General features: G+C 47.8%; 2 protein-coding genes and 1 long non-coding RNA gene across 3 annotated transcripts in view; 2 read left to right on the forward strand and 1 right to left on the reverse strand.

The window, feature by feature from the left end:
• The window catches only part of PMM2 (phosphomannomutase 2), a 22,575-nt gene extending 9,442 nt beyond the window's left edge, over positions 1 to 13,133 (reverse strand). Inside the window, exons 1-7 of the mRNA XM_025860216.2 lie at positions 12,978 to 13,133; positions 7,396 to 7,507; positions 5,197 to 5,273; positions 4,418 to 4,509; positions 2,066 to 2,165; positions 1,862 to 1,937; positions 616 to 731 (exon numbers count right to left, since the gene is read on the reverse strand). Coding sequence (XP_025716001.1) covers positions 616 to 731; positions 1,862 to 1,937; positions 2,066 to 2,165; positions 4,418 to 4,509; positions 5,197 to 5,273; positions 7,396 to 7,507; positions 12,978 to 13,058 — 654 coding nt within the window. The 5' untranslated portion in view covers positions 13,059 to 13,133. The remainder of the gene's footprint in view (positions 1 to 615; positions 732 to 1,861; positions 1,938 to 2,065; positions 2,166 to 4,417; positions 4,510 to 5,196; positions 5,274 to 7,395; positions 7,508 to 12,977) is intronic.
• Positions 13,134 to 13,282: 149 nt separating this feature from the next.
• Positions 13,283 to 19,379, forward strand: TMEM186 (transmembrane protein 186). The gene is made up of 2 exons (XM_025860228.2): positions 13,283 to 13,317; positions 16,877 to 19,379. The coding sequence occupies exons 1-2, from the start codon at positions 13,315 to 13,317 to the stop codon at positions 17,510 to 17,512; spliced, it is 639 nt and encodes a 212-aa protein (XP_025716013.1). The 5' UTR covers positions 13,283 to 13,314; the 3' UTR covers positions 17,513 to 19,379.
• A 2,006-nt stretch (positions 19,380 to 21,385) lies between these two features.
• Positions 21,386 to 25,155, forward strand: LOC141373976 (uncharacterized). Its single transcript, XR_012380454.1, has 3 exons — positions 21,386 to 22,459; positions 23,465 to 23,603; positions 23,739 to 25,155. It is a non-coding gene; the product is annotated as an uncharacterized lncRNA (long non-coding RNA).
• The last annotated feature ends 1,504 nt before the right edge of the window (positions 25,156 to 26,659 follow it).

Genomic DNA, 26,659 nt, shown 5'->3' on the forward strand with positions numbered 1-26,659 from the left:
CTCCTCTCGGGGCCCACATGTCCCAAGGAGAGAGCCCCGTCCTGCTGCCACAGTTGCTCTGGGGAAATCCCTCTCTGCAGTCCTCCTAAGGGTGCTGGCCTGACACAGCTCTGCTCTCAGCCCTGATTTAGAATCAGTCTGGGACCTGGGACTTCCGATGGGGACAGCTCCCCAAACCGTCTGTGTGTGATGTCCACTGCTAAACAGTCCCTGGCACGGTCTCTTGAATTTCAGACTTGTGAGATTTCCTGTCTTCCTACCATTTAGGACGCCTCGTGCCCAACTCATAACGAACGCCCCTGGGGGAAAAACACAGTGGAAAAATGACATAAAACTGGCCAGGAGCTTGGAAGAGCACAAAGGATCGGACAGCAGCACTGGGGCAGATGTTCTAGAAGGCCGCGAAGCGAGCCTCCAAAGAGCTCCATTTCTGCCTCCACTGAGGCGTCTGGTGTGCGAGCGCAAAGGAAGGGAGGCCGAATTGCAGAATCCCCCACTCAGTGTGAGCTGGGCCAGTGCGTACCGCGTGGGGGAGGGGAAAAGGCCCATTGTCCGTGTCCCCTCTTCCAGCCCAAACTGAACAGTCCAACTCCAAAAAAATGCTCCCGTACTTACTGGCATGGTTTTGTCCCCGAAGAAATAGATGGTCTTATAGCCGTCATTTTCCACATGTCTCAGGCAATACCTCTTGTCCCAGCCATCAGGAAAGACATCAATGCTGATCTGGCCTCCTGCCGAGACGGGGGAAGACACACAAGCTAAAGGTGGAGAGGAGGTGAAGGGCACTTTGCTGAAAAGAACGTGTGGCCTACTCGTCAGCAAGTGGAGGGCCAAGGTCTTTGATTTTTAACATCCTTGTTCGCTACTTATGCTACTTTAGGGACCGGTTCTAGAAATTAATAAGGCATTGCTTTTTTCCAGCATTATTTCACCTAAAATCGAAAAGCGAGACAGACCACCAGCTCAAAACAAGGAATGCATTTGTGTTCAAGTGCTGCGCCAAGCGCATGGGTCTAAATGAAGCACGCTGGTGGAAAAGCTGATAACAGCTTCATTCAGCTGGGCCGCCCTGAGCTTTAACACGCTCTGGCTCTCAGGGGACTAGGCCTAGAAGCAGGCTGCATACAGCTCATCTTGCAGGGAAAAGGAAAAGCACGTGATAGGTGATTTGCAGGCAGCTTTCAGGAGCAATGAAACCCTTTGAAAGCTCTGTCAGAGAGATGTTTACCTTGCAGTTCAAGAACACTTGAACATCTACCCGTTTGTCTATCAGACATAATCCCTTTGCGATTCCGGTTTGCCTACAACTGTACACTTAGTGGAGGTGGTAAAACAAGAGGGCTTTACATAATGACTCATCAGCGTTCGCTTCAGGTGTCTGACAAGTATATTCTACCAAAAACCAAGGCCAAGACGCCAGTGCCGCGGGAGGAAGTCCACTGGACACCGGAACCGTTTGCACGCCAGGCCGCCATTGTAGATACAACCTCTGTTGGCTCAGACCAAGTCCCCTTCCCTTCCAGGGCCTCAGTTTCTTGATTTGCAAAACCAACCCAACTGACTGCTAAGGATCCCTGCTGCTCACCCAGGATGAGATTCCGGAATCTATTGGGCCGAGTGCTATTTTGGGCCAGGAGGAGAGGTGTGGGGAGGAATCCTGCTGGGAGAGACTTTAGAACCAAACCTGGCAGCTGGGGTGAGTCTCCATGAGGGCTGACCACACAGGAGTGCTTGCCCCTCTACCCCTCTTGCCCACCTTCACACCGGGCACAGTCCCACTTCAAGAGCTCACCAGCCCCCGGCAAACCCCCTGGCAAGTGGTTACCGAAGCCTGAAGGAAACCCGCCTGAATGCACGGTACCTATGGAGAATGTGACGCCTTTTCCTGCAAACTCTTTCTGCAGTTCTGCTACGAACTTCTGTCTGATATTTTCTTTCTGAGAAGAGCAAGAAGATACCGATTATCTAGCACATGGCAGTTCAGAAAACACCCTTCAGCGGCCGGCCACCAGGCTGCACATCTTATCTTATCCCCATAGACCCAGGCTGTGTTCGAGGGGCTCACTTTATCGAGTTCGTGAAACTCAACGCGTTCTTCTTGGCTGCAGCTTCTCCCGATCGGGGACACGTTCAACATCGCATTTCGGAACTCAATGAAAGTACCCCTGGAGAGGAAAGGGGACGGGCCCCAGAGAGACATCATTTATGTGGGCGACGTTACAGATGGGTAAACGGGCTCAAATTTCCAGAAGGCAGGGGCTGGTGTGATCAACATTTCACAGGGCTGGGCTCAGCCACACAGCAGCCGCGGCCCACATGAGGCTAATCTGAACTGAGAGTAGATTTTCAAAGATGTAGCATGAAAAAGGAATGTCATCCTCATTCGAAATGTTTTACGTTGACTATGTGTTAAAATGACTGTATTTTGACTACAATGAGTTAAATAAAAACACGATTAAAATTAATTTCGGGTGTTCCTTTTTCTAACGCAGCTACAGAAAACCTAAAATTGCACGTGGCCCATATTATTTGTGTTGGACAGTGAATTTTATCATTAATAAAGAACACTGAGGGGCGCCTGGGGGGCTCAGTCGGTTGAGCATCTGCCTTTGGCTCAGGTCATGATCCCAGGGTCCTGGGATCGAGCCCCGTGTTGGGCTCCCTTGCTCAGCTGGGGAGTCTGCTTCTCCTCCCTCTGCCTGCCTCTCTGCCTACTTGTGTTCTCTGTGTGTGTGTGTCAAATAAAAAAAAAAAAAAGAGCTATGGAAATGATTACCATCTCTCAAGTTCCCTGAGGAGTCTGAAAATTCATGCACCTGACCCCTTTGCTAGTGACCTCTTGAACCCACCGATCTGACCACACAAAGCTACGGGGAAAGGCTCAGAGGGCTGCTTGGCGAGCCTCCTCCCTCATTACCGAGGAAACACTGCATGGCCAGCCGCTACCGCTACTAAATGGTTGATCTGATCACAGAAAATGAGAACAGCTCAACACTTTACTTATTTTGAATAAAGATGTTTTTTTTAAAAAAAAAAAAACCATTTCCCCCCCACCGTGTTTCCAGTTTGAATCTCAAAATAGTTTCTTAAAAGCTCAAATAACTGTGAGCTATTTATCCTTACAATGCAATTTAAGTGTTTTGTGACTGTGTGCTCAGAAGTATCTTCTAGTTCTAAACGCGTCTCATAGGCGTCAGCCTATGAGCCTCTCAAACCTCCTCCCTGGGCCCTTTCTGTCTTCGGCACACAGCCCTGATCTTGAGCCACCAGCCACCTGTAAATCCCAGGGACCCCAGCCCAGTGTTGAGCTGAGGGCCTGCTTCAAGGCCAGCGCGGCCTCCTGCGAGGCTGTGTGACTCTGGGTACCTCTTGGAGCCTCACAAAGGGACTGATGCAGTCATGTGGTTACCTCTAAAGGGTCCTGAGAAAACCAAATGTCGCAGTTTTTGTTAACTAGGAAGGAATGAATACTCGTTAGGTAAAGTAAAAGCAAAATTTCAACCGCTGGATCCTTTCCCTGGCTGTGCTCCACTTGCACAGAAGCAAATGATACAACACAGGTGCATCTAAGAATTTTTTTCAAGAATCCCCCACCTGGGATGTCCTGGAGCTCGTATGGACTGGCCCTGTCCCCTATACCTTCTACAGGAACCCTGGTGACCCTTCCCAGGGGTGACCCTAGGACTGTGGTGCTAAACTGTCAGAAGAGAGCTCGATGATTTCTCCCCAACTCAAGGACATAGTATTACTCTCATTCCCAAGGGAGGGAGGCTGAGGCATTTTAGAAAGGCTTCTGTTCTCAAAAACTAGGATTAAGGGAGTTTATCAAGTGTTCAATTCCTCCCTGAGGATCTGGACTCATCTGAAGCCTTCCTGCGCCCGTGTGACCTGCGTGTGGGGCGCGGTGAGACTGACGAGAGGTGTGGGCAAATGCTGATCCAGGTGGGTCTCAGCTCTGCTGCCTGACTTCAGGGAGGATCTTGGGCGAATTTGAAATGACAGGTCTTCAGAGACCACAGAATCCAGAAGTGATGGTATTTTACAATGTGAAATCCGACTTTCAAATGATTTATTTGATTAATGCAGATTTTATGTCACAGCGTGGGCCGAGCGAGCAGGGCTGTGCAGGGAGTGTGGCCTGGGCCTCCGGGGTGACTCCCGGGTCTGGGGCTGATGCTGTTCTCATAATGAGGTTTTAGAGGCCTTTCCCCGGACCCACAGCCTCGGCAAGCGTCTAGTTTCCGATTCCCATTATGTAGCAAAACCATCATTTATGGATTCATTCTTCCACTAGAAGGTTTCCAGCAATGTCTCACTAACTAAGCACGGAGCTTGGGACTGGAATCAGCACCAACCCAGCCAATGCCACTCCTCCCCATGCTAGCGCACGCAGCCTCTTTGCTAAAAGCAAACCCACCTCTTCTTCGGGAGTTTAATTTTTGCAATGTAGCTCAGACAGTAGTTGATTATATCTTGGATTAGGGCCTCACCCAGGTGACCTTGAATACTCTAGATAAAGAAAATACTGGGGTTACTTGATTTAGGGGGATGCATTTTCCCAAAATAACTTTACAGCAAACCCGGGGCTTCAGCCACTATTGGCGAGGGTCACTGGGCTGATGTGGCGGCCAGGGTGACACGCCCCACTACCTTCTTTCCTTCTTTCCCTGCTTGCAAACATAAGGCAAACCACAAAGGGCTTTAGTTAAAGCATTTCCTGCTCCATGACTCAAGACTTTTGTACTCATTATCTTTCGAATGCTTCATGGAAGGCCCAAAGAGTTTATTACCGCTGCTTTTATTCATTTAAGATATCTAGAGACGCTGACAAAAAGTATATTCGTTCCTCTTAGACTTTTTCTTATGTCTGAGTGCAATGATCTCGTTACTAGTAAGAGCTACACAGTACCTCTTAAAAATGCTTGTAGCGAGGCAGTCTATCCTAGCCCCTGCTCGCATGATAGAAATATCACATTATGTATCCTTAAAAAACAATGATAAAAATTTAGTTCACAATTTGGAATATGTGATAGTCACATGGTTCAACATTCAAGATGTAGAAAAGAATGTGGGGTGGGGATTCATTCCTCCTGCTCACCTCCCAGATACACCTCTCCAGAAGCATCCAGTGTCAAGTATCTTTTTAGAAACCATTTTAATAGCCGTATATGGTCACCTGGATACTCAAGAACCTACCTGTTTACACAAGAGTTTCCCATCTTTGTATGCAACCAGGCCATTTTCGGGAAACACATAATCATATTTTTCAACCACTGCAACCAAAACAAAAGAAAGGAACTGAACCTGGAGTTTCTATTTCTCGATTAAATGTATCGCCGCCAATAAAACTAACTCCAGTAAGGACTGTGAAAGGGTATGTCGTCTTAACAGGTTCAATAGGTGGGGAAAAAGCTCCTAAAAAAAAAAAATTCTTTTTTTAAAAAAGACTTTGCGGGGGCGCCTGAGTGGCTCAGTCGTTAAGCGTCTGCCTTCGGCTCAAGTCATGATCCCAGGGTCCTGGGATCGAGCCCCACATCAGGCTCCCTGCTCCGCGGGAGGCCTGCTTCTCCCTTCCCCACTCCCCCTGCTTGTGTTTCTTCTCTCGCCGTGTCTCTCTCTGTCAAATAAATAAAACCTATTAAAAAAAAAAACAAAAAGACTCTCTAGTTACAAATGTACAAGACGGTGGTCAGGCTGGAGATGGGAGACTTGCTGGTGGGCCCTCTCACGTCTCTGACTTCAGCCCCCTCTACCTGGAGAGGAAGACGGGAGCCAAGGATGGCCCCCAAGCCTCCCTGTGGACCCGCATCCCCAGGGCGGTGATGAAAATGTGCAGATTCCCAGGCTCTGCTCTCAGGCTTTCTGAATCAGAACATGCAGGGCCAGCCTAAAAATCAGAATTAAAAAAACCCAATTTTTTAAAAAACGTCTTTAAATGATTCTTACATGCAGCCAGATTGGGAGACCACTCACATAAATCCAACTGGGTTCTCAAACTTTAGTTGCTTGTTAAAATGCAGACTCCCAAGTGCCCTGTGTTTTGGGGGGGCCCTCACATCTGTATTTTCACAGGCTCCCCAGGTGATTCTGATACAGCTGGGTCTTCAACTTTCTTCTAGCTTGTGAATGTGTTGAGTCTGTTGTTTTGACTCACACCCTGAAATCTACAGGCAGTGCCCTACCCTGACATAAAACCTCTCTGAGCCTGTGGTTAAAAATATGGCCAGAGGCAGAAAGGGCCATCAGGGCTGGGTAACAGGATTTCCGGGGCTTGACGTGCGCCATTATGTTGTTTCTAGTGTTTCTAAGTAGAGTATCTATGGGGAAAATTAAGTGTAAGCAGTACAGAGAGCTTTAAAGAGAATGCATAGATATGCTCAGAGTAACTAATCCAATACATACAGCTTATGCTGATTTGGACTGTAAGATATTACAGCTAAAACACTGGTTATCTACTGGGGGTGATACTGCCCCCCAGAGGATATTTGGCAACGTCTGGAGACAGTTTTGGTTGTCACACTGGGCATGGAGGTACTCCTGGCATCCCATGGGTGGAGGCCCCAGGGGTGCTGCTGAACATCCTACAGTGTGTACAGCACAGCCCCCCACAACAGAGAATGAGCCGGTCCAAAATGTCTACAGTGTCCAGAAGAACGATCAACTCATCCATCTCTCCACCCTCTAGTTCTTATAGGCCAGGCACCCTGGAGGCCCTGGGGCTACAAGATGAGGAATCCATAGTCGTAGTGTTCAAGAAAAACGGACGGATAACCAGTTTCCAGCGAGCAGAGAGTGCTCTGCTGGCAGGGCTGTGCATCATAATCTCCTGGGAGGTGGGGGGCTGCTAAAATACAATTCAAAGGCCCCAGAGACCTCAGCATCTCCAGTGAAGGGGCCAGTAAGAACCCCTGGCTTCCTGGGATCCTGCACTGGAGCTCCTGGTTTAATAGATAGGGGAGGAGCCTGGGTGACTCATGATTAGGGAACTTTGGGAAACCCTGTGTGAGGGCAACGGAGAGGGGCCCCTAGACCCAGAGGATACCTCAACAGGTGAGAAGGACAGTCAGGAGATGGGGCCTGAGTTGAGATAGGAGAGTGGACGGGGACAACGTGAAGCATTCCAGGCAGTGACACACACATTCAAACATCCGGGCGACCCCACCCATGTATCTGAGTCCCGAGTGGTCCACCACCAACTCCAGAAATGTATTTATAGCATTAAGAACAGAGGAAAGAGAAAGCAGAGAGAATGTTTGTCCAAACAAGGCAGCAGGAAGCCTGCCACACGGGGAGGAGAGCTCGGGCCTGCCTAAGATACTTAATGGCTACAGGTCCTGACGTCCTCACAGGAAGCTGTCATTAACCAAACGTGAACAACAAGTAGCGTTTACTTACCATCCTTTCCCAGCTGCTCCTGCACTTTCTCAAAGTCCGACCCGCCTACTACTCCAATTTTGATCTTCTGCCTCAAGTTTTGTAGAAAGCCATCCATTTCTTTGGTAATTTTCTACATTTCAAAAAGGAAAATAAAAAGTCATGAGCCGTAAAGTAACCAGAGACTAAAACTCTTGAGAGAGACACAACCCTTACTTTCATATATGCCAATTCAGGCCCTTGGTCTGTAGTAAGTCCAAATATTTTAGTTGTGATTTGGGGACATCAACTTTTTACTAGAGAAAAATGAAAAATTTTACTTTTTACCTAGCTTAAAAGACACAAGCAATATATTAACAGCTGCTGTGTGCTGTTCCAGCTATTCCTGCGTTCATATACTTGTCCATATGCGCACAAATCGGTCTGATTTTTTTTTTTTTAGATTTTATTTATTTGACAGAGAGAGACACAGCGAGAGAGGAACACAAGCAGGGGGAGTGGGAGAGGGAGAAGCAGGCTTCCCACGGAGCAGGGAGCCCGATGCGGGGCTCGATCCCAGGACCCTGAGGTCATGACCTGAGCCGAAGGCAGACGCTTAACGACTGAGCCCCCCAGGCGCCCTGAAACACAAGGACTCATTCTGTCTTGTGCAGTGACTTGTGTTTTGAGCAGTGAGTTGTGGTGACCATTCTAGGCTGATACACATAGATCTAGAGCATTCCTTTCAAATGCTATACTGTACTCCACTTACAAATATAAGTTGCTGATTTTATTTTATTTATTTATTTTTTAAAGATTTTATTTATTTAATTGACAGAGAGAGACACAGCGAGAGAGGAACACAAGCAGGGGGAGTAGGAGAGGGAGAAGCAGGCTTCCTGCCGAGCAGGGAGCCCGATGCGGGGCTCGATCCCAGGACCCTGGGATCATGACCCAAGCTGAAGGCAGACGCTTAACGACTGAGCCACCGAGGCGCCCCAAGTTGCTGATTTTAAAACAAAATAACACGCTAAGATTAAAGAGGATGTTCAGAATTGTTTTTTATAATTATACAAAACCAAAAATAAAGTACAGAAGATCACTAGATTTTTTTAGTCTCTCCTAAAAGAAAAGCTCAGTGGTATATCTACCTATCAACAGTGGTCTCAATGGTATAATTTTATGCTAAAGTCCAAACTGTGCACTATTTCAAAAGAAATAATGAACATGAAAAAATATTCCTATATTAAGACAAATCACAATTCATTTTTTTAAGTTGTTACTTTTACCAATCTGAATTGTATATTCACATGAGGTATCTTTAATTTTTTTTTTTTTTTTTTTTTTTTTTAAGAGAGAGACTCTTACGCAGGCTCCATGTCCAGCAGAGAGCCTAATGCAGGGCTTAATCTCACAACCCTGAGATCATGACCTGAGCTGAAATCAAGAGTAGGATGCTTAACTGACTGAGCCACCCAGACGCCCCTAATTTATTATTTCTTAAGTAAACTCTACCCCGAATGTGGGGCTTGAACTCATGACCTGGAGATCAAGAGTTGCTTGCTCCACTGACTGAACCAGCCAGGCGGGCCTCACACAGGCTATCTTTAGAAATGAAGTTAGCAGAAATTAAAAACAAAAACAAACTTCAATACAAAAACGTCTAGAGTTCAATTCTTCTCTTTTTCTTTTTTTTTAAACATTTAAAAAAATATTTTATTTATTTGAGAGAGCGAGAATGAGAGAGAGAGAGCGAGCACATGAGAGGGGGGAGGGTCAGAGGGAGAAGCAGACCCCCCGCCGAGCAGGGAACCCAATGCGGGACTCGAGCCAGGGACTCCAGGATCATGACCTGAGCCGGAGGCAGTCGCTCAACCAACTGAGCCACCCAGGCGCCCTCCTCTCTTTTTCTTAAGGAAACCATTTTAGAGTAATATACACATAGGATTAATAAAATTGTACAGAGGGGCTTATAACAACACAATCTTTTCTACACCTTCCAGGGGAATCTTGACCTAGCAGACAAAATCTAGAAGTGCACCAGTGGCCTCTATGAATCATAGCCTTGTGAAAATGGGTCCTGGAGCCCTCCAAGTGTCAGAATGATGTCAGAATGGCAGGAAGTGGGGAAGACTCCTGACGTCAGAATGGAAAGAAGTGGGCAAGATTCCCTGGATCGCAAAATATTAAAAATGCAATACTTCCTTCTTCAAGCAGAACCCAAAGCTGCAATTTATTTTATCTTAACCCCTGTGCACACTGATGAGCTCTGTGGTACTCAGGTGTGGCCACTCTGTGGCCATCAGGTGTGTCTGCAATGTGTGTGCGTTAGAAGGCACCGTCTCACTTCCAAGTGGCAGCAAATATATTTTGACAGGAAATAAGACCCAGCTGCTTGTGAGCACAACAGAGCATCTAAACTACCCACTGCGGAAGAGATCTTTGGAGCAAAATAATCACAAAGTTGTTGTGATGTTCCCAAATAACTTTTGTGTTACTAATCACAAGGAATTCTTTATAAATCATCCTAGACAAAATAAAACACAGAGAAAGACCCAAAAGCTTGAAACCGAGGTCAAAGCATGTTAAAAATTCACCTTCTGTAAAAACCAACTATGAAAGACTTTTTTGGGGACAAAAGAGGAAAACTGATGGGAGTAAAGAAGAGTCAGCAGAATAGGGTGCGTGGGTTGGCAACGACCCACCGTCGGGTTCTGTGAAGTATGATTGCAACACAGCCATATCCATTCATTTGCGTAGTGTCTGCAGCCACAAGGACACAGCCGAGTAGTTGTGACAGAGACCACATGGCCGGCACAGTCTCAACCCTTTACTATCTGGCCTTTTACAGAAAAACATTTGCCGACTGCTAGACTGGGGCATTAAATAATAGGAGGGAACTGGTGACAATTTTCATTGGTGATGGTGATGATGGCACTATGGTCACCACAGATGTCCTCAAGAGATCCAGGCTCAAATATTTTGGGGTGAAGTACCATGATGACTGCAGCTTAGGACATGGTATGGCGAAGAACAAACAAGAACGTTAATGTCTAAAATTAAAAGGAAATTCAAACATACAGAATCACTGAGAAACTAGTATACAGAACAGCGGCATCCCCACCACTTAAATTCAACGACGACTGACATTAACTTGAATTTAAGTGGTAGGGATGCCACTGTTGTGTATACTAGTTTCTCAGTGATTCTGTATGTTTGCATTTCCTTTAATTTTATTTTTTTAAGATTTAAAAGTAATATCTACACCTAATGTGCAGCTCAAACTTACAGCCCTGAGATCAAGAGTCATATGCGCCTTTGACTGAGCCAGGCAGGTGCCCCTGTATGTTTGAATTTTTTTATGACATAAAGCTGGAAAACAATTCACTCAGGTTTATAGTCATATTGCGAAGCTCTGGACTCCATTCTAATTAGATTTTATCTGTTTATGTCATATTGTGTTTCAGCAGCTGTAAGATAACCCATTCTTCTGCTTCTGGACTGTAATATGCTTATCAGTGTTTGAGAATGCATGTATTGAGGGAGGGAATGTATTATGCTATAATGAATAAATCTCTTGCTAAAATATTTTTAGTTTTTACCTGGAACACCCGGTACACAGAAACAACTTTCTTTTGTTAGACTTCTTTTTTTTCAGTGTTAAAATTATTAGTTTGCTGCAAAGACTATCATGTTTCAAATGTGTTATGGGAATACATTGTGGGTTTCTTTGCTATTTCTTTTTTTTTTAAGATTTTATTTATTTATTTGAGAGACAGAGAATGAGAGATAGAGAGCACGAGAGGGAAGAGGGTCAGAGGGAGAAGCAGACTCCCCGCCGAGCAGGGAGCCCGACGTGGGACTCGATCCCGGGACTCCAGGATCATGACCTGAGTTGAAGGCAGTGGCTTAACCAACTGGGCCACCCAGGCGCCCCTTCTTTGCTATTTCATACTTCACACTCATCTGCCAATTCTTTCTGGAAGGCAGAAGCACCTTCCGGAATGGCATAACCAGCAGCCAGAACAGCCCCCCTCTTAGAGCGGTGGGAGAAAATGGCAAACTTAGCAAATAACAGTGGATTTGGCATAACCAGCAGCCCGAGACTTGTACCAGATCTGCTGTGAGAAATCAAGGTCATGGTTTCACGGACTCTCGGTTTCCTTATGTTTAATGGGTAACAGAAATTATCCTGCACGGGATGAAAGAAGGAGAAAGGTTGAGAAGGTCCAATGATATCATGGAAAAAGGTTTGGAATGTGAACCATCACAGCCCATGGGCCAAATTGAGCAGCTGGTTGTTTTTGTAATAAATAAAAAAGTTATTGGGGGGCGCCTGGGTGGCTCAGTCATTAAGCGTCTGCCTTTGGCTCGGGTCATGATCCCAGGTTCCTAGGATGGAGCCCCGCATCGGGCTCCCTGCTCAGCGGGAAGCCTGCTTCTCCCTCTCCCACTCCCCCTGCTTGTGTTCCTTCTCTTGCTGTGTATCTGTCAAATAAATAAATAAAATATTTTAAAAAAACGTTTTATGGGAACACAGCCACACTGTGTCTACATAAGGTCTATGTCTGCTTTTGCATTAAAGTTGAGTAGTTACTACAGACCGTGTGGTTGGCAAAGACAAAAATTTTTGCTACCTGGCTCTTTACAAACAATTAGTTGCTGACTTTGGCTCTAGATGGCCAAGAGATTCTCTAACAGTCCAGAAGTGTGTGTTGGGTCACTGAATCTGAGTCAGAAAGGGCCTCTGAAGAACTTGCAGTTGAGTTTCATCACTAGATACACTGAACCTGTGGCTCAGAAAGGCAAAATGATGTTATCTGGTCACACACATTTAATGTGGACATCTGGAGCACACCACTGCCACCCTCCGGCCAAAATTAAGAAGGTGGGGATAGAAAGTGAAGTTAGTGAGGTCACTTGGGCCCAGTCTCAAGTTTGAATGGCTGTTGTTCAGTGACCAGTCCGTGCAAGGAGGTCAGCATGAGCTTCATCACAAATGCTGATCTTAACTGAAACCTATGTCCATGCCTGGAGCAGCAAAATCTAGAAGTGGGAAGCAAGCTTCCTAGAGTTCAAAGGGGCTCTCAGCAGGCAGTGTGAAAAAATCTAGGTCTCCTTGCTCACTCCTGCTGGAGAAGGGGCCTGAGATAGCGGGTGGTGGCAGCAGCTAATATTTATTGACTATTACTGAACACAGCCTACCGTACTTTTATGAATTTATTCGATTTCATTCGACCCTCACAAACACCATATGGAACTGGGAAGGTCCCCATTTAAAGCCGTGGATGCTGAGACTCAGAGGTTAAGTGACTTGCTCAAGGTCAGACAGCTGTCAAGAGAATACAGCTGACACTCTATTAGGTCTGTTTGACCTGGAAACCTATGTTTTTCATATTAGGCTACAAGGTACAGCTCACAAGTGACAGGGCTGAGGAGGGCACATAGTTGGCAAGGGGGCTGAGCTGGGGTTCAAATCCAGGGCATGCGGTGAGAGTCCAGAACTGCGTTTTCCAACCCCATACAAGTTTTTCGCTTTCAAGGGTTTTTCGGCTCCGTCCCATGTCTCCGAGCACCCTGAGGGTCCGCACCCGCTGCCGCCAGCCCGCCGGGCGCCGCCTTACCTGTCGCGGGGCCGTCAGGGTCCCGTCCACGTCGAAGAGGCACAGTGCTCGGCCGGACGCCGCCATGTCGCCGTTTTCCATCCACTCTGGATGGGACTTGTTGGCAACCAGGAATTCGGCCCAGAACTTCCGGGTTCGGCCCCCCGTGCCGCAGGGCACGCTGGGAGGAGGAGGAGGATCCACTCCCACGGTACCTGGGACTTGCGTCAGATATTCTTTCGGAACCACAAATCCCAGAATGCAATGCGCCAACACGGCGTCCTATTACTGCCGAGCAGGCGCCGTTAGAGGTTCCGGGGGCAGAGGGGATTCACTTCCGGCGGCAGGAAGCTGGGCCATGGTAAGAAGGAGTTTGGCGGGAACTGCGGGAAGTGGTGCGCTTTGGGGGTCGTGGTCCAGGTTGGGCAGGCAAGCGGATTCCAGGGGTTCTGATTCGGGGAATCCGCGGGGGGTGGGGGACCTCCGGCGTAGGTTAAGGCTTTCTGTGCCGCGCCTTCCTGCGCTTGGGTCACGTGGGGCGACAGTAGCGCGCACTAAAATTCACTGGGTGCTGTCCCGGTGCATCAGATCCTCGGGTCCACCAAGTGCAATTGAGGGCTTTGAAACCACTGTCTCATTTGGTATGTTGTGAATCCCCATTGTGAAAGAAGAAGAAACCGAGGCCCAGAGAAGTGGAGGAACTTGCCCAAGGAGCCACAGCTAGTGACTGTAGGAGTCAGGATCGGAACCCAGATCAGGCCCCCAAGCCCGGAGCATTTTTCACTGTATTCCGCGAGGTGTATAACCGTGCACCTGATAAAACCCTTGTGCTGCGGGTTGGCGCCTCCCGGCCCGCCCCCCGCCCCCAACCTGGGCTCAGAAAATAGCGCTTCCCTTTCAGCACGGAAGATGATGCTTTAACCTGACAGAAAATAGGGAGGTTATTTTAAGTATCGCAGGGATTTGTTACCTTTTAGGACATTGGTTCCTGCTGGGGAAAATGTTCCCACAGCCTAATGAATTCAGTGCCCAGCCCAGAGTTGGCCGTCCCCAGATATTTGTTGAATGGATGAAGGCTCTACCACCTTTCTTGTACCTCTTTGAACTGCCTGAAGGAAAGAGGACCACAGTTTGAGAGTCAGACTCTGCCCCACTCACTGGCTGTGTGTCTTTGGACAAATTTCTGACCTTCTCTGTGTTTAGTTTCCTCAGTGGTAAAGTGGAAATACAGTTGACCCTTAAACAATTTGGGTTTGAACTGTGTGGGTCCACTTCTATACATTTTTTTGAAAATAAATACGTTGGAAAATTTTTCGGAGATTTGCAGCAATTTGAAAAACCTGGCAGACGAACTGCGTAGCCTAGAAATACTGAAAAAATAAAAAGGTATGTCATGAATGCCTAAAATACAGGTAGATACTACTTTATTTTATTTACTACCATAAAGTATACACAAGTTTGTTATAAAAAGTTTATCAAAATGCACACAGAGTCTTACAGACTGTACACGGCATCATTCATAGTCGAGAGAAACAGAAACAAACATGAAGATGCAGTATTAAATCCTAACTGCATAAAATTAACTACAGTACATACTGTACTACTGTAATAATTCCATAGCCACCCCCTGTTGCTGTTGTGGTGAGCTCAAGTGTGGTATGTGCTTAACACGGTGTGTGTTGCTAATCATCTCTCCGTGAGCACTTCATCGCTGGTAAATTGAGAATGGCAGTAAAAAGTGATCCGGTGGTTCTTGCGTATTTTTCATCGTGTTTAGTGCAATGTCGTAAACCTTGAATAACACCATGGGACCCATACGAAATGCCACTAGTGATTCTGGAAGTGCTCCCAAGAAGCAGAGAAAAGTCATGACGTTACAAGAAAAAGTTGAATTGCTCGATATGTACTGTAGATTGAAGTCTGCAGCTGCGGTTGCCCGCCATTTCAAAATAAATGAGTCCAGCGTGAGGACCATTGTAAAAAAAGAAAAGGAAATCCGTGAAGCTGTTGTGGCAGCTACACCAGCAGGCGCGAAGACCTTGCACTTTTTACGAGATACTCTTTTATCTCGTATTGAAAATGCAGCTTTTATGTGGGTGCAGGATTGCTACAAGAAAGGCATCCCTATAGACTCTAGTATGATTCGTGAAAAAGCTAAGTCGTTATATGACAACTTGAAGCAAAAGGAAAGCGAAGGAACTAAAGCTGGAGAATTTAATGCCAGCAAAGGATGGTTTGATAATTTTAGGAAGAGGTTTGGCTTAAGAAATGTTAAGATAGCAGGAGAAGCAGCTTCTGCCGACCGAGAGGCCGCCGGTGAGTTCCCACATCAAGAGCTCATAGACCCCACACCAGAGGAGTTAACTGAAGGCGCCTTGGTGGAGATGAGAGCTTCCGGACCAGTGCCAGATGAGGAAGATATAGAAGCAGCAGGGCCAGAAAACAAGTTGACATTAGACAACCTGGCAGAAGGGTTTCGATTATTCAAGACGGCGTTTGACTTCTTTTACAACATGGACCCTTCTGTGATCCGGGCACTGAGACTAAAGCAGGTGGTGGAAGAGGGATTGGTACCATACAGAAACATCTTTAGAGAAATGAAAAAGCAAAGAAGTCAGACAGAAATTACGATGTATTTCCATAAAGTTACGCCGAGTGTAACTGCCTCTCCTGCCTGCCCTCCTACCCCCTCCACCTGTCCCACCTCTGCCACCCCTGAGACCGCAAGACCAGCCCTTCTGCCTCCTCACCCTGAGCCTACTCAGCAGGATGACAACAAGGATGAAGACTTACCCGCTGATCCCCTTCCGTATAATAAATAGTGAATAGTCATTGTGCCGTCCACTTAAACTTCCCTGTTGCGCATGTGAGTGAATGTCTTCATGTGAAAATCTCCTTTGGAAAGCCTCCTTTGGAAGTGGGTAGCCTATCCTTAGAGGCTGTGAGTGATGTTTAATATAAAATTAACAGTGTGTCTTCTTACTGTTTTGTAACTTTGCTTTTTGCTTTCAAAGATTTAATTACCCTGCAGGATGTCCCTTCCCTCCCCCTCCCTCCATCCCTCCCTGCCCCCCAGTAATTGGAGAAAATGCGTATTAGCCTATCATCATGGCTAAGTGGTTTTTTTTTTAAAGTAACTGTTTCCGATACTGTATTCTGAACCTGACTGTAATATACTATATGCCATCAGAAGTTTATAAGGATTCATTCATTGGCGTATAGACCAGGCTCCTCGGAAACAATAGTATCGATTACACTAGGCTGTCATAAAGCAACCCTATTACTGCTGCTTTATTACCAATCTACGGATCATTGTCCTTATAAATCAATAACGAATCTCCCTTTCTTATTATCCTTCCTTTTTTGTGTCTAGTGTCAGTAATATGTGTACTATCTATAGTGTTTTGTGTCTTATAAGACAGTGTTGATGTGGGTACTGACAATTCATCTTGGAAACAAGATAAACTTAATGGTATCACTAATACAGTACTGTAAATGTATTTTCTCTTACGGTTTTCTTAATCATATTCTTTTCTCTAGCTGACTTTATTGTAAAAATGCCGTATATAATACATGTAACAACAAATATGTGTTAATGGATTTATCGGTAAGGCTTCTGGCCAACACTATGCTATTGGTAGTTGAGTTTTTGAGGAGTCAGAAGTTGTATGTGGAGTTTTGACTGCTTGGGGGTTGGGGTTCCGAACCCCTTCGTTGTTCAAGGGTCAACTGTAATGGCACCCCTCTTGCACTGCTTGTGTGAAGCTCACATGAGCTTAAAACATCCTTCCCTGTGTCTCTGGCAATAATAGCAACCTCACAGGATCGGCAGGGGCCTCCGGGTAAGATGCTCTGCAGATGTTTATTTTGTGATTAGCATGGTTGTTCTCGAGAGCAACGGTGTCCTGTCTCCCTTCCAGGCTGCCCTCCTCAGAGCTGTGCCACGGTTGGCAGGCCCAGCTGCATGGAGAAGGCCTGTCTGCAGGGTGTGGTGCCACCCTGGGCAGGATCCTGGGAGGTGGGTAGGGAGCAGGACCCCCACCCTGAAGGAGAAGCCTGCAGGCATGGAGACAGAGAAATTCCAGATGGTCTACCGGTTTGATGCAATCCGAGCCTTCGGGTACTTGTCCCAGCTGAAGGTGGCGCAGACGGCCCTGACGCTGCTGGCCCTGCCACCTGGCTTCTACTGGTACTCGCATGGCCTCGTGACTCTCGGCTCCTTGTGCTTTGCGGGCGGGATAGCTGGCTTCGCCCTGGCCATGCTCTGCTGGATGAGCCACTTCTTCCGGAGGCTGGTGGGTATCCTGTATGTGAATGAGGCAGGCACCGTGCTGCGGGTAGCCCACCTGACCTTCTGGGGCCGGCGGCAGGACACGGACTGGCCCGTGGCAGATGTGATCCCCATGACGGAGAGCAAGGACCGGCCCCAGGAGCTGTTTGTGCGCCTCCAGCAGTACAGCGGGAAGCAGACCTTCTACCTCACGCTGCGGTATGGACGCGTCCTGGACAGAGAGCGTTTCACGCAGGTGTTTGGGATGCTGGACACCCTCAAGTGAGCTGGGAACGGGGCCTCCAGGTGGCCCTGGGCTGCCTGGATCTCCAGCAGGAAGGCCGAGGGTATGGGTGAGGCCAAAGAAGGGGATCAGGCAGCCGGAGACTTTGCCAGGGCCTCTAGGCCCTTGACTTTTGGGATGAAGAAATTCATGAGGCAGGAGCTACTAATTGGGTTTAGGAGAGCGGTCTATCATACAAATTCTTACTGCATTTGTGTATGACATTCAGCCAGATAATGGCCAGAAGTTTCTGTTAACTGCCAGTTCCTGGAGGAAGCTATGTTGGGTTCAGTCAAGCTGTGCCGTGTTGAGAAATCAGAAGGCAGGGCGGTGTGGCAGGGGGAGCACAGGATGGCAAGTGAGAACGCTTGCACTGCTTGTGTGAAGCTCACATGAGCTTAAAACATCCTTCCCTGTGTCTCTGGCAATAATAGCAACCTCAGTCCTCAACTCCCAGGCTGGGGCAGGTTATCAAGTCTTGCTGACTCTTGGTTGTCACATCCATGAAAGGGAAAATCCTGCCTGTCTCATGGGATGGGTGTGAGAATAAACAGTAAATGTCAAGGTCATTGCAGAGGTGATGGTGTGGTGCAAGGCTTCCAAGCAGTCAGGAGAGATTTCCCGAGCCCTGTGCCGAGCCTCCTCAGGGACTCAACCCCAGAAAGGACTAGGAGGAAGCCTAGATAGAGGTGGTCATTTGACCCTGCCGGGATGGTGACCGCACAGTGACTGGGACAGGTGTCAGCCCGGTGAGCACAGCACCCCTGCCAAGATTGTGTTCGCCACCCAGACGTGTCCGAAGGCTCTGCGGTGTGCTAAAGTGATATGAACTGTGTTCTGGTGCATTATTTTATAAACTAAAGCTAATTATATGCACTGCCCTTCCCCTCAATTAGTAATACATGTTTGTTATGCAATCTGTAATAGAGTAAAGAGGAAGGGAGACATGATCTTTATAATTCTGCCACTCAGAAGTCAACTACATGTTTTGTTGTGTGGACTTCCAGTCTTTTTTTATTGCGGTATAATGTACAGAATGTAAATTTTTTTTTTTTTTCAGAATGTAAATTTATCCTTTTACAATTTTCCGGTGTACAATTCGGTGGTATTAAGTACATCTACAGCGCTGTGCAACCATCACCTGGGTCCATTTCCAGAACTTTTTCGTCATCCCAAGGAGAAACTGTCCCCATTAAACATAACTCCCCACTTCCCCCTACCCCTGGTCGTTGTGACCACTCATGTGCTTTCCGTCTTTGTGGATTGGCTTATTCTGGACATTTCGTAGAGATGGAATCAGACACCCCATGGTCTGTGATGTCTGGCTTCTTTCACTTGCCATCCTGTTTTCAAGGTGCATCCAGGCTATAACGTGTATGAGCTTCATTCCTTTTTATGGTTGAATAGTATATGTGTAGACCATATTTTGTTTATCCGTTGATGGACATTTGGATTGTTTCCAGCATTTGGCTCTTGTGAATAATGCTGCTGTCAACATGGGTCTACAGAAATCTTGAGGTCCTGCTTTTGGTCTTTTTGGATGTGTGCTGAGAAGTGGAATTACTGGATCGTAGGGTAAACTCTACATTTAACTTTGTGAGGAGCCGCCAGGCTTTCCCACAGTGGCTGCAGGATTTTATATTCTTCAGCACTGCCTGAGGGTTCCGGTTTCTCTGTGTCCGTCTTTTGGATAATCACCATCCTAATGGGTGTGAAGTGGTGTCTCACTGTGCTTCCAGGCTTTTCTACAAACATAGATGTTATCCTGTACCTGGAAGTGTTTGGGTTTTTGCTTCCTGTAACACAAGACTATCTTAGTTGTAAACCATTAAAAATATTCTGTCACAAGAAAATAAAAACGTTGTAACGATTTGAGATGTCTGACATTAACCGTGTTGTATTAATCGTTTTGCAATATATATACATAGATAAATCATTACGTTGTACACTTTTAAGTTGATACAGCGTTATAGGTCAGTTACAGCTCAGTAAAGTTGGGGAAAACAATAGGCAGTACACCATCCCTAAAACAAAAGGTGCAGATAATTTGATTTTTTCATTTAAATACTCTGTGTAAAAACAAATTCAGAAATTGCAAAATACTCCACTGAGTGGATGTAGCTGGTCCTTAAACCTTTACTACTTAAATCATTTCCATTTTCCCATTGTTACAAAGGAATGTGGCATATCATGGGGCATATGGGTGGCTCCAGCGGTTAAGCACCCGACTTGATTTCGGCTCAGGTCCAAGTCTCAGGGTCACGAGATTGAGCCCCACTTCAGGCTCTGCATGGGGCGTGGATCCTGCCTAACATTCTCTCTCTCTCTCTCTCTCTCTCTCCCTCTCCCCCTCCCTCCCTCTCTCCCTCTCCCTCCCTCTCCCTCCCTCCCCCCAACCCTTTGTCACTAACACAAAAGAAGTTTGGTTTTCTTAATTTATTCCATCTCAAAGACGCAAGTAAAGCCTGTAACACAAGACTGTTCCCGCAAGCTTCCAGATCAGCTCTTCATTCTGCCCAAATCTCTTGTGCCAGGCCCTGCTCAGCACTGGCCACAAAGAGGCGGATTTGGGTTCCTCTGGGGGAGGCAGGATGGCCGGTAAACCAGTGCACATGCGTACTTAGGTGACTGGGGGCAGTGAGGGGGGAGTGGGTCGCCGTGAGGAGGAGGCAGGAACAAGAGCAAGAGCGGGGTGTGTGTGCTGGAGCCGACCCTGATTTGATCCTCAACACTAGGGAAAGCCTGGAGGGTCAGAGAAAGGCGGGAACAGTGGAAGGAAGTGCGGGAGCTTTTATTTTTATACATTTTTAAAGGTTTCATTTATTTGAGACAGGGCACAAGCTGGGGGGAGGAGCAGAGGGAGAGGGAGAAGCAGACGCCCCGCTGAGTAAGGAGCCTGATAGGGGCTCAATCCCAGGACCCCAAGATCAAGATCTGAGCTGAAGGCAGACACTTGACTGAGCAACCCAGGTGCCCCAAAGTGTGGGATCTTTTAGAAACAAGAAGAAACCACACTTTGTAATTTGTATTCAGTTGTAATTAGAGATGCACATGTAAGGTCGTAGGTTTGTGGATTTGATTCCTCTGGTTGGAGACCCTAGTCTGGGGGAGTGTGTGGTTATGTCCCTCAGGCATTTGGGGACGCTTGGCACCCACCGTTTGGGCATAGCTGTGGTTTTCCCAGACACAAGAGCTGTGCATGCAGAACACTCTCCCCCAAGCCCTGACCCAGAGCCTGGGCGTCCCGGGGAGCCACCAACCCATTGAGAAGCACCAGTTCTTAATTCAGGGGAAATGGCATGTCGTTCCATTGGCTTCTTGTTTTAGGCCGACTCTCAAAAATCCGACCAGAAGCTGACTGTTTCTCCCCCTGTGCACCCCTGCCATGGTGATCCACGCCGCCCTCATGTCTCCTCTGGGTTGTGGCAACCTGCTGCTTCCATGATCCTTCCCTTTCTAGAGTCTGTCCTCACAGCAGCCAAAGTGATCCTTTGTTTTTGATTTTTGCTTTTTGTTTTTTTAAGATTGATTTATTTAGAGCTAGAGCATGAGTGGGAGGGGCAGTGGGAGAGGGAGAGAGGATCCTCTAGGAGACTCCCCACTGAGCATGGTGCCCGATGCAGGGCTTCGTCTCAGGATCCTGAGATCACCAAAGTGATCCTTTATTTTTATTATTTTTTATTTTTATTTTTAAAGATTTTTTATTTAGGGGCGCCTGGGTGGCTCAATCGTTAAGCGTCTGCCTTCGGCTCGGGTCATGATCCCAGGGTCCTGGGATCGAGCCCCATGTCGGGCTCCCTGCTCAGCGGGAAGCCTGCTTGTGTTCCCTCTCTCGCTGTGTCTCTCTGTCAAATAAATAAATAAAATCTTAAAAAAAAAAGATTTTTTATTTATTCATTTGAGAGAGCACAAGCCAGGGGGAGTGGCAGGCAGAGGGAGAAGCAGACTTCCTGCTGAGCAGGGAGCCCAACGCAGGGCTCCATCCCAGGATGCTGAGATCATGACCTGAGCCAAAGGTAGATGCTTAACTGACTGAGCCACCCAGGCGCCCCTATAAAATGTCTTAAGAGGTATTAATGATTTGACTTTGACCTCATTAAAGATGAGTTAACTCAAATAACCCCTGGTGTTGGTCTAGTTGTAAGCTATTACCTGAGTGAACCTCACTCCTGGAGATTCTGGTTATGTGTGGGATGGGTCCCCAGAATCTTTTTGACAAGCTTGAAGCTGATTCTGAAATGCAGACAGGCTGGAAATTTCAGTTGTAGACTATCAGGACAGAAAACACCACAGTAATTCATGCCTCTGGACGTCGTATTCCCGGGGCAAATTTTTTTGCCTAAAGAGTAGGTTCTCAGCTCTAGCTCCATGTGCAGAATCACCTGGAGAGCTTTTTAAAAAATACTGTTGTCCGGGGCACCTGTGTGGCTCAGTTGGTTAAGCGTCTGCCTTCGGCTCAGGTCATGATCTCAGGGTCCTGGGATCAAGCCCCACTACCGGCTCCCTGCTCAGTGGGAAGTCTGCTTCTCCCTCTCCCTCTCCTGCTCCCCCTGCTTATGCTTGCTCGCTCTCCCTCTCTCTGTCAAATAAATAAAATCTTAAAAAAGGAAATGTCGTTGCCCAGGCCGGTGACCAGGCATTGCTATTGTCCGGGTCCCCCAGGTGATTCTCACGTGTAGCCTGGGTTGACGATTGCTGCCCTGAAGCATCCCCACACTGGAGGTGAGAGCCCCATTCTCACCAGTGCAGGAAAAGAGCCACCATTTCGATGTGCTGTCTGCTCCCACCACCAGCAGAGGGCACACGGAGCAAATGCATTGTTCCCTCCCCTTATTCCCCGGGCCAGAACCACAGATCTTCACTTGACCCCCGAGGGCTCCTGCAGCACGCCAGGAGGGCAGAACCTGGGATCTGTCCAAGCTCACCTGTGCTCAACCCCTGTGGATTCTGGTAGGTGCTGGGGTATCTGCATTTTTATGCTTCCCAGGTAATTCTGAGGCACCCGGACTTTTGAGAATCACTGGGATTTACCCTGCCTGGAAGCCACACAGATGATAAAGCAGTTTCTCAGGAGATGCAGGTAGCCTTTAGATTCAGGCAGTGGATATATCGGCGATTCGCCCACTTTGACGACAATCCCAAAATAATAATCTAATAGAAATACCCAAGCCGACTTATGAGGATGTTCACCGAATGTTTCTAATAGCTAAGTGAATGAACAGCAGTGACAAAACTGGAAGTTAATGGAGTTTTTGTAAGTAGGTCATGTGGGTGAATAAATGTTGGCAGAGCCATACTATGGACTCTTACATGGCCCTTACAAAAAATGATGTTGAGGGGTATCTGGGTGGCTCAGTCAGTTGAGCATCCGACTCTTGGTTTCGGCTCAGGTCATGGGATTGAGCCCCGTGTTGGACTCCGTGCTCAGCGAGGGATCTATTTGAGTTTCTCTCTCCCTCTGCCCCTCCCCACCATGTGCAGGCTTCTCTCTTTAAAATAAATAAATACATCTTGAAAAGAAAAGAATGTCATGGTTGGACTATATCTGCTGATGTGGAAAGGTAACCATAGGGTAATGATAAGTGGAAGAAAAAGCAAGTCACAGAACAATATAGTTTTGTGTGGTCTTATTTCTGTGTTTGTACAAACCACGTAGATTCTGATTTGTTCACAGTGGTTACGGTTAGGGTGGGAGGGGTGGACAGGAGGGAGGGAAGACGTGTACATTCAACTTTATAACCTAATACCGTTTTTTAGTTTTCATAATAGAGTATGTTGTCTATCTTAACAAATGAAAAATGCTGTGAAAAACAAGGTCTCTTTCAAGTCAGCTTTCTAGGTGAAGAGAAGTTTCTCCACCACGAATTCCCATTCTGGACTTGGAAGCTGAGCTGACGTTGGGAAACATTCAGTCGTGGAGATCGTTGGTGACATGGTCATGTTTGTCCCTTCTAGAGTGGTTTTCCTGGCTGTCTGCTGAGACCTGTCTGGACTCTGGGCGCCTCCGTGCCCTGGGCTGGGTATAATTTTGCTGCAGGGAATGGGGTGGTCTGCACCATGTCTGTTTCCATACGGTACTTGCTATGGACTAAAGGTTAGTATACCCCCCGCAAAATTCTGGGGGGGACCACATCGGTCTGCTCAGAGGTGGGGCCTTTGAGAAGTGATTAGGGTCCCCATGATGGGATTCGGGCCCTTACAAATAAAGAGGCTTTCTGTATGACCCCAGGAAGGCCATGTGAAGACATCGGAGGAGGAGGTCCTGACCAAGAACCTGACCACGGACTTCCAGCCTCCAGAACTGTGAGAAATGCATGTTTACCATTTAAGCCATCCAGTGTATGGTTGTTGGGGAGGTCATCAAGAGGGCATGACTGCCAGTTGACCCTCGAACTGGCCCCAAGCAATCGGAGGCTCCTCACCCCCTGCCCTGTCCTTGGAATGCGGGTTCCACCTGACTTCTCTGTTTCCGGAAGCTGCCCAAGGACACCTCCTTGACATGGTGATGTGGTGTTGAGACCATCTGCACAGTGGACACTCCTGAACCCAGTGAAGGCCTCCATATAAACTCCTAAGATTCTGGCAGGTGGGTGTGGAGACCTCCTCATCTTGCAGCTGCTCAAGACAAGCCTTGTAAGTTAAATTTCCTTGTTTATTACCCCGGCCTCCTGCCCGTCTGGGGTGGCCTGCCTCTCTCTCTCTCCAGTCTCACCCTGCCCTACTGTGCATGGGGGCCAGTTCCAGTTTGCACCTGGGGAGCCCACCAGGGGGTTGTAAGCCAACAGTGGCATTCTGTTGTAGTCACCTGGGCAGACTGATGTGGTCCCCCAGAGCATGGTGAGGTTGGCACTAGCCAGGGACATTCACGGTGTGCACAGCTGGGAGCTGGTGTCCTCCCTGCCCTGGTTACCAATGATAAGCCTTCTATCATCCAAGGACCATGTTTAATGCACTTCCCAGCGCCCATCCGATGGGCTTTGCTGCTTGTGGGGGTGGGAGGGCAGCCTGGGGTGAACTGCTCAGATGGCCGGGGGTGAGGGCTTTCCTTTTGCTGCTGCTTTGTGACTTCAGGACTTGTGAGTCCCCATGTGGAAAGCACCAGGGTCCCTTTGAGCCCCAGGCAGAGTCCAACTTTTATGGCCTTGTTTTGATCCTGTGGCATTCAACTATAAAATCCTGCCCAGTTAATCAGGGCCCATACCACTTGGCCATGTTTGTACTAACGCTGGTGACAAAACATCCGCTTCACTGATTAACAGTTGAGATAGACCCCGGCACTCAGTCGGACTTGTATCCGTTTCGGGAAATAGACTTAGTATCTATGAGTGGGAACTTGACTTTAACAGAAATATATCATTCTTTGGAATCATTCTTTGGACACTGTATGTCCTGCCACATTCTTTGTGGGTGAACTGTGACCCGTTAGAGGAGTTCTCGCCGTGCCTTGGGTTCTTCACCTGGGAAGCAGCAATGACCGTAGCACCCACCTAGGGTGGCTGGAGGACTGACTTACTACCTGGAATACACTTAAAGTAGTGCTCGGTCCAGGGGAGTATTTGGTAAGTGCTAGTGAGCGTTACTATTAGCAGCCTTTTTTTTTTTTTTAAGATTTTATTTATTTATATGAGAGAGAGAGAGAGCACATGACCGGGGGGAAGGGTTCAGAGGGAGAAGCAGATTCCCCGCTGAGCAGGGAGCCTGATGCGGGACTCAATCCCGGGACTCCAGGATCATGATCTGAGCCGAAGGCAGTCGCTTAACCAACTGAGCCACCCAGGCGCCCTGCAGCCTCCTTTTGTAGAGGAGGTTCAGAGAGGTGAAGAGACTTGCTCAAGGCCACCCAGCTAGAAAGCAGCAGAGTTAGGTCATTCCCCTGCAGCATCCTGCCTCCCCAGCACCGAAGAAGAACAGAAAGTAGAAAACAGTGTCTGTTTTGAACAGAGAGTATTTGTCCTTGAGGTTTTGGTGCCTTCCACAACCCACTCTAGTAAGTTACGTTAAGAGCTCACATGAACGCCGACCGGTTCAGGTTGACTTTCCAAGGCTACTGGGCAGGCTGGTAGCTAGGCTGGCTGTGAGAAGGGTCCTGGAGTGTTAGACAGTCCCCACCCTCACCTGATCTGAAGCCAACTGCATGTGTCTACACACACGTTTGTTTATACACTAACAGACCATCTCTCATACAGCTGTGTGTTTCAGATCCTGGCTTCCAAGCTGCGTGATTTTCAGCAGTTCCCCCAGCGTCTCTGAGCTTGTTTCCTCATCTTGAAAATAGGCATACGAATACATAGCTCGTAGGTTTGTCCTGAAAATTATAAAGACCCCACAGAATATGCGTGCAGATAGTAGATGCTCAAAAAATGATAACTATCATTACTAGATGTGATGATTATGATTTTTTTTAAAGATTTTATTTATTTGACAGAGAGAGCACAAGCAGGGGGAGTGGCAGGCAGAGGGAGAGGGAGAAGCAGGCTCCCTGCTGAGCAGGGAGCCCGATGCGGGGCATGATCCCAGGACCTGGGATCGTGACCTGAGCCAAAGGCAGATGCTTAACGACTGAGCCACCCAGGCGCCCCACTATATGTGATTATTTTAAAAGCACGTTTAATGGTAAACCTTGCCTTCCAAGAGAATTCTCTTATAGACATGCTGTGTGTCCAAAGTGGAAGAAGCCTGGAAAACCATGGGATCCACGCCTTGCATTTCACAGGGTCGCTGACACAGCTGGGAGAGTTGGTAAGGCGGGAGCCTATGAGCCCTGGTCCAGGTCGGGCCACCAAGTCACCCTGACTGTACTAGATTCCTGACTGGTCTCTCGGCCTCCCCATCCTTCCCAGGAGCACTCAGCATGGTGGGTGACCCCCCTGCTCCCAACCTGCGGCACCTGAGCCACAGCGTGGAAATGCCATGCCTCTAAGCAGGGTGGGGGAGGCCCTCTGCGGCCGAGCCCTGCCTGTTTCTTTGGTCCTCTCTCTGATCACACCACAGAATGCCTGCCCTCACCCTGACGTCATGCCTCCGGTTAGCTTTGCTCTCAGCCTGGACTGCCTTCCGTCCCTCCTCAGAGTCACTGCAGCAGTTCCCACTCAACCTTGAAGATGGAACTCAGGGACCTAACTTCTACTCCAACTTTGGGACCTGCCCTTT

Source organism: Callorhinus ursinus, unplaced genomic scaffold, assembly GCF_003265705.2.
Source record: "Callorhinus ursinus isolate GAN/ISIS: 27379988/994484 unplaced genomic scaffold, GSC_fseal_2.0 scaffold13, whole genome shotgun sequence".
Classification (NCBI taxonomy): domain Eukaryota; kingdom Metazoa; phylum Chordata; class Mammalia; order Carnivora; family Otariidae; genus Callorhinus; species Callorhinus ursinus.